At 45.1% G+C, this 10,033-nt stretch overlaps 1 protein-coding gene across 2 annotated transcripts; it reads right to left on the reverse strand.

Moving 5' to 3' along the window:
- Positions 1-805: 805 nt before the first annotated feature.
- On the reverse strand, positions 806-5,151 carry LOC109780358 (uncharacterized). 2 transcript variants are annotated; one of them, XM_040399141.2, is made up of 7 exons: positions 4,668-5,151; positions 4,262-4,396; positions 3,214-3,342; positions 2,907-2,985; positions 2,061-2,113; positions 1,595-1,667; positions 806-1,232 (listed from the first exon to the last, which is right to left on the reverse strand). In XM_040399141.2, the coding sequence occupies exons 1-6, from the start codon at positions 4,765-4,767 to the stop codon at positions 1,609-1,611; spliced, it is 555 nt and encodes a 184-aa protein (XP_040255075.1). In that variant the 5' UTR covers positions 4,768-5,151; the 3' UTR covers positions 806-1,232; positions 1,595-1,608. The 2 variants fall into 2 exon arrangements, with proteins under 2 accessions (XP_040255075.1, XP_040255073.1); XM_040399139.2 differs by having other exon boundaries at positions 807-1,232; positions 2,907-2,978.
- Between the last annotated feature and the right edge of the window lie 4,882 nt (positions 5,152-10,033).

The following is a 10,033-nucleotide window of genomic DNA, read 5'->3' on the forward strand; positions in this document are numbered from 1 at the left end:
ACGCGAAATACGATGGCCCGTCCGGTGGGTCCCCGTTGTCAGGTGGAGAAATAATTATTTTGCGCGTAATAAGGAGGCACTTCCTTGCTGCGGTCGTGGACCCAGCTGTCAGCCCCTCCACGACAGTACTCTTCCGATGGAAGTCGTTCCTTGACCATGTTGACCACGCCGCGCCGAGAGCACCAGGGCGGTGGACGACGGCGAAGCCTAGGAAAGGGACGACGCGGAGCCGGGGAAGACGCGGCAGTGGAAGCCGGCGCGGAGAGGAGTACGAGGGTTCACTGGTTCGGCTGCGGTGTGAGGCTGTCGTCGCCGCAGGGCCTGGCCAGCGGTGGGAATAGAAGGGGGCAGTGAGGCCTCCGCGGCAGCACAGCCGGCCACGGCAGGCAGGAGCATGCGGCACGACCGGCGCTGCTTTGGGCGGCTATAGCAACAAGACCAGAGGTTGAAGAAGCACTACCACTACAAGAAATATGTCAACTTGCGACCACCACTATTGGTCATTGAAAGGTCATTGTTTTTCATTTGCGACCTTTTTTTGACCAAAAACAGAAGGTCAAAGTTGGCAGTCGTAAACTGAAATTAACGACTTTCTTTGTGATATGTAAAAGGTCGTTGGTTCTTCGACCAAAATTTTGGTCACTAGCAGCCTCCCCAAGCCACGTAGGATCCAGCATGGCAAGCTGACGTGGATAAGATTCAGCCCGGTCCGATTTGGTGTCTATATGGGCCGAGCCCATTAATTCAGCCTTTTTAATATATATTTTTTTGTTAATTTTCGCTAGCTACATGGGCCTGGCCCAACAATTTGGCCTTTTTAATTTCTTTGCACATCCCTTTTGATGACAGATCTTTTTCCTCTATTTTTCTGGGCCATTTCTTTGCTGGGCCTCTCACTTTTCTCCTCAGAAATAATTGTTCAATATATCTTGGGCTGGGCCAAAATAATTGATCCAGTCCAACTTTTTTTATTATGCCATTGACATTACAACACATCACACTACAAGCTATCTTGGGCCTAGCCCAGTTCCGATACATTTTCAAAGCAACATGAAATGTTATAGGAGCCCAAAATATCTTTACATGCATTCGTTCTAGCAGTACATATCTTTACATCCAAGGTACCAGTAAGTGCCAAACAAAACTATTCTACAGAAAAGAAAATAAAATAGATGACAAGACATCACAGAAGTTCCTATTGTCATGCTCCTTCAACATTTGAAAACCTTCACCTAGCAGTAGATCAGTCATGAGTGAGAAACAATACAGCAGCAAAGCAATACAGACACAATACGGTTGATTATTCAGAGAAGTTAAACTAAGTGCAGGTCACCCAAAACTGAATTTCTTGCAATCCAAACAACACAAACAACAGGGAGATGGTTGCATAGATACAAATCCATGTGGTAGCAGCAAAATTGGCCAATCTGGACCGCATCTTCTCTGTTTGGTACTAACTAAATAAAACATGGACTTGTTCATACAAATCCCTCTTGAATTCCTTGACACAACCAGGATTTGCATCAAATATTCCTTAATTTAGCGACATTAGTAAGCAGATAAAGAGGGGAAGGGAGATGGGGATGCTACCTACCTTGTCCTGAAGTTTCAACCACCAGACCAGAGAGAAGTTGCTCCTTGTCTTCTTTCCTCAGCCCCAAATTCGCCTGCAATAACCACAATTTCGGTCAGGGTAAATTCTCAGGTCAAGGTAACCTATCTCCCCAGAAAGACACTTCCAGGGGTGCGTCCGAGCGGGTGCAGATCATGGCAATCACTTGTCATAGCTGAAGGAATAGCAGTTCGCAAGGAAATCACTAAAGAAGTAAAACACTAAACACCAGGCTTATAATTATCAAGCTACTTTAGGCTCCTCATCCGTCTGACAAGTGCAAGCAATTTCTTTTTTCACAGACAATGGCATCCCTCAATGTATATAACTACATAATTAACAAAAACTACGGAGTTGGGTCATTGCATCATCCAGCGATCTGATCTCACAAGCCCCACCCAGGTGGTGGACTGGTGGTAGTACAGTAGCTAGAGGGCGCATCACTCACCGGTTGAAAAGCTTGACCCGGTACTCCATCTCCTTCTCCGCCACCCCGAACATCTGCATGGCGCAACCACCACCATCAATTAACCTCAATCACAAGCTCGAAATCGAAGAGGAAGGCATATACACACAAAAAAGAACATGAAAATTCCAGAAAAAGGCGACTTGTAGCTGCCAGGCAGCAACTTGAGAATGAATGATTGATATCCTAGAAGTTGTAAACTGGAAGCCAGAGAAGCTACTAGTCAGGTTAGTTTCATGTTCTGAAACTGAATGCATGGGGTCGAGTTTCAGTATTCTGTGTAAATTAGTCATATGATGTACCTGTAGTTACGCAATGATTTTGCTCACGTTAGATAGCATGTACTTCTATACGAGAGAAAGAAGGATTGCTATAAAATCTGCTACATTTTATTGTGCAATGTCAGTCAGTTTGTGTAGCTAAACTGCTAACAATGAAACGACCAAGTGCATATATACTGCTCGTGAGCATGACCAATTTTTTAATCAGACTAAATTAAGACCGCAAGATAATGTTCTCGCACTGGAAGGTTACATGTGTACTTCTTCAGAATAATCCAATCATTTTATGACAAAACCAAATATGTTGCAGAATAAAAAATCTACAAGGTGAATAGTAGAAGCTGAGTTTTCAAAGAATGTATCACTTTCAGCTATACAAGATTGCCCATCCTCAAGAAAACAATTATAATTTGGAGTCATGGCCTGAACAGCCCCAGTAACTCATCCTCAAGAAAACAATTATAAAAGACTAATCTTAACCCACTGGTAGCAGTCGAACACTAGCAACTAGTGAGCACTGAAGAAACAGCACAATGAAATAGCTCACCCTGATGGTGTCGGCGTAGTTCCATCCGACCTCCTTGGAGAGCTGGCCGAGGAGGCAGTACCTGTGCCCAGGCTGCAGCCTCAGAACCCCGCAAAACCATAAGCAACGTCAACATCAAACACACATACAAGACACACGCAGTACAAGCAATGTCAGCAGCAGTAATGCATTCATCAATAAAAAATGGCAGCAAAAGCAAGCCTAAGAGCCAAACTTCACACTGAGTTTCCAATCCAAAACCTTACACTACAGACTAGACTATTACATTGACCATCCTAACATTCAGATCCAGAAGAAAGCAACACACCTGAGACCTTGTCCTCCCACCAGTAGATGAACCAGAGGTTGCCCCCCTGCTTGTCCATCTTGTAGAGCTCGTACCAGTGCTCGGCCACCTTCGATATGAGCGCTCCGAACCCGGTCGCCAGCACGACACCTGCAGGCAAGGCGTAAGCTACGGATCACAACAATATGCATCGGATGGCAACAATAACATCAACAAGTACAAATAGCAACATCTCAATCACTGTATAATCAATCAGTAAGCACAAATAGCAGCAGCAAGGATTCTCTCAATCACAGACTACACTAATCAGCACCCCTCTCTCTCTCAATCTATCTCCAGCAGATGAAATAGCAATCTCTCACTCATCCCAGCCCAAGCCTCTCCCACCTCTCTCTCTCAACCTCATATCACCTGAACTCGTGAACATCTCTCACCTAAACTCATGAAGCATCTCTCACCTGAACTCAATTTAGGAGATCCATGACTCTGTCAAATTTCAATCTTACTAACTGAAGTTTTGGAAAATGAATTGCAGGATTCTGTTTGCAATCTTTTGTCTTTGGATAACCATAGGTATGCAATTCACTTCTTGCCCATAGGCTAGAATAATGGTGATGAGAAGAACCAGGATCACCACTGTGGCGTCCTGACACCCTCTCGCGCTGCATTGCAACACCACCAGTCAACAGAACCTAAACGGAGCAGAAGTCACCACCAGTCCAGGCTCATGGTCTGGAGACAAAAGGCCCGCATGCTGTCGGCAACCTTAGTCAAGGAATTACAACGCAACAGCGCCCGAATTTATTACTGGCAACGCTGAGATATACACTGATCTATGAAACATTGCATCAATAGTAGTGAACAAGTAACCACACCGGCATGCATGAACGCAGGAGCAGTAGATTTTACTGTATTTCAGAGTCGATTACTTGATATATAGTATATAAGTCAGAACATTCAAATAGGATAAGTCAGGACACGAATAGATTTTTCTTGGTTGTGCAATTTAAAGATCCTACGACGAGGCAAACCGGAATATATACATAGTTGATTGGCACGCCTTATTTACAGGAGGCATTCAGAGCGATTGCCGTGGCAGCCAGCGCCATATAGAGCAATCCGAAGGTGTTCTCGCCGCTGTAGGTCATGTAGAGGAAGCCGTCCTCGTCCTTGTTCTCCTCGTAAATGGCAGACATCAGGGCAGCTGCAAACAGAGGATGAACAGGAACTTTGGTTATTAGAACATTGGACCATGCAATGAACTACACAAAGCAGGGAGAGTCTGTTGCTGCTCCCTACCTGTCGGGTCTAAACTAGATTGACCAACAAGTTTGATTGACCCACGAGGGTCTACTACCCAAAATTCGATTGTCCCGCACATACCATCACCAAACAGTTCTGATCGATCGAACTCCGAGTGAAACAATAAACACACGACGCGCGAGCGCAAGAGGGGATCGGTCGTTGGCGCATACCCTGGAGGACGTAGGCGACCTTGGCGGAGTCGGAGTAGCTGGGGAGCGACATGCCGAGGTCGAGGTCGAAGGAAGACGGAGGAAGAAGGGTTCCTCTCATCTCCGTCGAGGTCGGCTCTTGACGACGACGCGAGTCCGGCTCGATCTGGACCCCGCCTGAGGTGGGGCGAGGACGAGACGCAACCGTCCCCTCGTGCAGACGAAGGTCCAGATCGACGCCCTGGTGCGATCCGCGCGAGATCCCTCTTCTCTTCTGATGGGAGGAGGAGAGGGAGGGGGCGGCAGGTGTGTGTGTGTGTGGGGGGGAGAGAGCGGGAGCGGCGGCTGGCGGCGAGGTCAGACGGGACGGTGGGTGGCGGCGGTGAGGAGGAGTGGCTTAAGGTGGGAGGGGAGGTCGCAGCGGGATCGGCGAGACGGTGGGTGGCGGCGGCGGTCCAATCGAGGGAGAGGGGTTAGGGTTTGGGCTGCGGGTCGTGGGGGGAGGAGTGGTTTGCGGGGGAGAAGGGGAGAGGGGGGAGGAGTGGTGTGCGGTGGGTGAGTGGTGGCATTCGGCCACTAACAGGTGGGCCCGCGAGGAATTAGGCCCACATGTCAGTGTCCTCAACGACATGTGGTGTAGGTGAGGGGAGCTGCTTTCGGGTGGGTGTGGGTGAGGACAGGGTGAGGGGTGTGGGCCGTTGGATCTGGCAGTATCCAACGGTCTCTAATGCTTGATCCGCGTGACATGCCCATAGACCAATGAGAACGAAGTGCAGGCTTTGCTGACGTTATGACCATCTAAAATGGTCGTGATCAATTTTCCATTTTTCGAGTGTCCAAAATGAGTTTTTTGTGAAGGACTTACTGTATATTAGTTGCAAAATTGAACCAAATCAATTTTCTAAAATATTAGGCCATATTTAATGCACAATTGACAAAATGGTTGGGTGTCAAAAGTTTTGATCCACCTCTGGTGAAAAAGGCAAATTCCCGCTGATTTAGCAGGAAGCGGGTCAAATTTAAACTGCAGCTGCCTCATAGTTTGCTCTGTATTTTTTCCAAAAATCATTTCTAGGTACATAAGTATCTATTTAATCAGATAAACACAAAAAAATTCAAGATTCAACAAGTAGCTAGGAACGGTCATTCCCGCCATTTTGACCGCATTTTGAAACGGGCACAAAAAATTCAAAAAAAATCAAAAAATTGGAAAACCTTCGCATTGTGCCATTACATGTGACCAAGTTACCAGGAAAAATAATAAACTTGCAATACGACAATTCTTTTGAAAAAGTGTTCTCAGAAATGAGCTATCATGTGTCAAGATTCATGGCTTTCAATCCAAATGATCAATCTTATGGCCACATTCATGGCATAGTTTGTTCAAATAACCTCATATCATGCACAAGGGTGCATCTTGGAATGGCAAACAATGTTGCCCAAGGGAGTTTTCATTTTCTTTGGACGAAAAATCAATTTTCCATTTTCCGAGTGCCCAAAATGAGGGTTTTTTTGTGAAGGACCTACCATATATTTGTTGCAAAATTGGACCAAATCAATTTTGTAAAATACTAGGCCATATTTAATGCACAATTGACAAAATGGTTGGGTGTCAAAAGTTTTGATCCACCTCTGGTGAAAAAGGCAAATTCCCGCTAATTCAGTAGGAAGCGGGTCAAATTTGAACTGTAGCTGCCTCATAGTTTGCTCTGTGTTTTTTCCAAACAACATATCTAGGTACATAAGTCTATATTTAATCAGAGAAACACCAAAAAAATTCAGGATTCAACCACTAGCTAGGAACGGTCATTCCCGCCGTTTTGATCGCATTTTGAAACGGGCATAAAAAATTTAAAAAAATCAAAAAATTGGAAAACCTTCGTATTGTGTTATTACATGTGACCAAGTTACCAGGAAAAATAATAAACTTGTAATACGACAATTCTTTTGAAAAAGTGTTCTCAGAAATGAGCTATCATGTGTCAAGATTCATGGCTTTCAAGCCAAATGATCAATCTTATGGCCACATTCATGGCATAATATGTTCAAATGACCTCATATCATGCACAAGGATGCATCTTGGAATGACAAACAATGTTGCCTAAGGGAGTTTTCATTTTCTTTGGACGAAAAATCAATTTTCCATTTTCCGAGTGCCCAAAATGAGTTTTTTGTGTGAAGGACCTACCATATATTTGTTGCAAAATTGGACCAAATCAATTTTATAAAATACTAGGCCATATTTAATGCACAATTGACAAAATGGTTGGGTGTCAAAAGTTTTTATCCACCTCTGGTGAAAAAGACAAATTCCCGCCGATTCAACAGGAAGCGGGTCAAATTTGAACTGTAGCTGCCTCATAGTTTGCTCTTTATTTTTTCCAAAAATCATTTCTAGTTACATAACTATCTATTTAATCAGAGAAACATCAAAAGGTTTCCAAGATTCAACAACTAGCTAGGAACGGTCAAGCTCGCCGTTTTGACCACATTTTGAAACGGGCATAAAAAATTCAAAAAAATCAAAAAATTCGAAAACCTTCGCATTGTGTCATCATATGTGACCAAGTTTCCATGAAAAATAATAAACTTGTAATACGACAATTATTTTTAAAAAGTGTTCACAGAAATGAGTTATCATGCGTGAAGATTCATGGCTTTCAAGCCAAATGATCAATCTTATGGCCACATTCATGGCATAGTTTGTTCAAATGATCTCATATTGTGCACAATGGTGCATCTTGGAATTCCAAACAATGTTGCCTAAGGGAGTTTTCATTTTCTTTGCACGGAAAATTCATTTTCCATTTTTCGAGTGCCCAAAATGAGGTTTTTTTGTGAAGGAACTACCAAATAATTGTTGCAGAATTGGACCAAATCAATTTTATAAAATACAATGTCATGTTTAATACACAATTGACAAAATGGTTGGGTGTAAAAAGTTTTTATCCACCTCTGGTGAAAAAGACAAATTTTCGCCGACTCAGTAGGAAGCGGGTCAAACTTGAACTGCAGCTGCCTTATAGTTTGCTCTTTATTTTTTCCAAAAATCATTTCTAGGTACATAAGTATCTATTTAACAATAAATACATGGTTGGGTGGTGATACGTTGAGGTTTGGACGGTGGCCCAGGGCCCCAACTCCAATGCGCGTAGACTCGCATGCCCGTCGCGTGGTCACCGCGTGACCGTGGCGTTGCCACACGTTCTGGGAAGCCTAGGCATGTCTAGTAGGTTTGGCACTCCCCAGGTACATGCTTGGAAGAAAATAACAACAGAAGAATCTCACGAGGAAACCGGACAATGCTCAAACATGAATTAGAACCCAAGTGTTTGATTAGTGGTACGGGAAATGCACATGGCCAATGGGCCTGAGTTTTGGCCGAGGATGATCATCTACTAAGGACACTATCTTGGAAAATTTGCAGCTCAAATGGAGGAGCCTAGGTGTCACTTGCTTTGCAACGTACCACACTGGACAAAAATATGAATGTTGAAGCCACACTCACATGTATTGTTAGATGGGGCTCAAATTTTGTGGAGAGCTATGATTTGGGAATATAGAAGATGTGGCAAAAATTCAGCTCATTAGGATATGCCTAGGTAGTACTTCCTTCACAACAGTTCGAGTTGAACAAAAACTTTGGAAATTTGCCGAGGAAGATTTACCACGCAAATGGAGTTGAATATTGTCATGAGGCAATGATTTGGATAGTAAAGAATGCCCAATTTTTTTGGGAATTTTGGGAATGACAGAAATATAGGTTGCTTCAAAACCTAGGGCAAAAATTGACACATGGACATGACACATAGGCAAAACTGATGAGGTGGCGCCTAGTCATAGAAATAAGTACCAATGCATCCACGTTCACAACCTCATGACCATTTATATTGGTCGTAATCAGGTAGAAATAAGGTCATTGGCCACTCTTGTCTGCTTTGTGACCATTTGGTGTAAGCAATTTCAGGGTTTGAGCCCTTCCAAGCGAAATGGCCGTGGATTTACGACCAATTCAGCTGGGGTCACTAAGAGAAGGTCACAAGTTGACATATTTCTTGTAGTACGGCCGTTGGATGGACATCGTACGGTCACTGGAGTTCGAATCGTTCATATTGACTAAGTTGACAAAGCACTCCGTCCCCGTCAACTTAGTAGGCCCACAAGTCATCCTCCCACCAAGGTGGGTCCCAACCAGCAGGGGGAGTATTCATTTTTTGTGCGTAATAAGGAGGCACTTCCGGTGGGTCCGAGCTGACAGCGGGGGGAATGTTTTTTCACGCAATACGGTGGCCCGTCCGGTGGGTCCCAACACTCAGGGGGCAAACGTTTTTTTGGAAAATACGGTGGCCCGTCCGGTGGGTCCCTGCTGTCAGGTGGAGGAATCATTATTTTCCGCGTAATAAGGAGGCACTTCCTTGTTGCCGTCGTGGACCCAGCTGTCAGCCTCTCCACGTACAGTCCACGTCCGATGGAAGCCGTTCCTTGACCACGTTGACCACGCCGCGCCGAGAGCACCAGGGCGGTGGACACGGCGAGGCCTAGGAAGGGGACGACGCGGAGCCGGGGAAGACGCGACAGTTGAAGCCCGCGCGGAGAGGAGTACGAGGGTTCACTGGTTCGGCTGCGGTGTGAGGCTGCCTTCGCCGCGGAATAACAGGGGGTGTGGGTGAGTAGAGGGATGGCCTGTCCAGCGGTGGGAGTAGTAGGGGGCGGTGAGGCCTCCGCGGCATCATAGCCAGCCACTGGAGGCAGGAGCACGCGACACGACCGGCGCTCCTTTGGGCGGCTGGAGCAAGAAGACCAGAGGTTGAAGAAGCACTACGGCCGTTGGATGGACATCATACGGTCACTGCAGCTAGAATCGTTCATATTGACTAAGTTGACAAAGCCCTTGGTATGCGTCAACTTAGTAGGCCCACAGGTCAGCTTCTGAAATGGTGCGCCCCAGATGTCAGGGGGAGGAATCATTTTTTGGGCGGGTGAAGCTAGAATATCCGAGATTGAAGAAAAAGCACGGCATCCATTGGATGGACATCCAACGGCCACTGCTGCTAGAACCGTGTGTTGACTATAATAAGTTGACAAAGCCTTGCATACGCGTCACCTTCTTTTTTATTGGACGCGTCAACTTAGTAGGCCCACAAGTGTGTGGGAGAGCCCATTTGCGATTTGTCAGAATGTACAACCCATTTTTGAATTCTAATGGAATTTACTACAGCCCATTTACAGTTTGTTAAAAGTATAGCCCATTTTCTAGCTAGGACAACGATTAATAATTTCAACCAACCGTTCAAGACAGAATTCAATAAAATTACCCACATTTTGATGGGATCCGAAATATTTTTATCCCAAAATTTCTAGTCAGATTAAATATAAATTTGTATTAC

Source organism: Aegilops tauschii, chromosome 1 (assembly GCF_002575655.3).
Source record: "Aegilops tauschii subsp. strangulata cultivar AL8/78 chromosome 1, Aet v6.0, whole genome shotgun sequence".
NCBI classification, from domain to species: Eukaryota; Viridiplantae; Streptophyta; class Magnoliopsida; order Poales; family Poaceae; genus Aegilops; species Aegilops tauschii.

What these genes read in the sequence shown, in the direction of transcription:
- LOC109780358 (XM_040399139.2), bottom strand. Translation starts at nt 4,767, where the DNA reads ATGAGAGGAACCCTTCTTCCTCCGTCTTCCTTCGACCTCGACCTCGGC. An exon ending in AATCGCTCTGAATGCCTCCT is followed by an intron (nt 3,343 to 4,261) that starts GTAAATAAGGCG and finishes CCTTGCCTGCAG; the next exon opens with GTGTCGTGCTGGCGACCGGG. An exon ending in ACTACGCCGACACCATCAGG is followed by an intron (nt 2,114 to 2,906) that starts GTGAGCTATTTC and finishes TGCGCCATGCAG; the next exon opens with ATGTTCGGGGTGGCGGAGAA.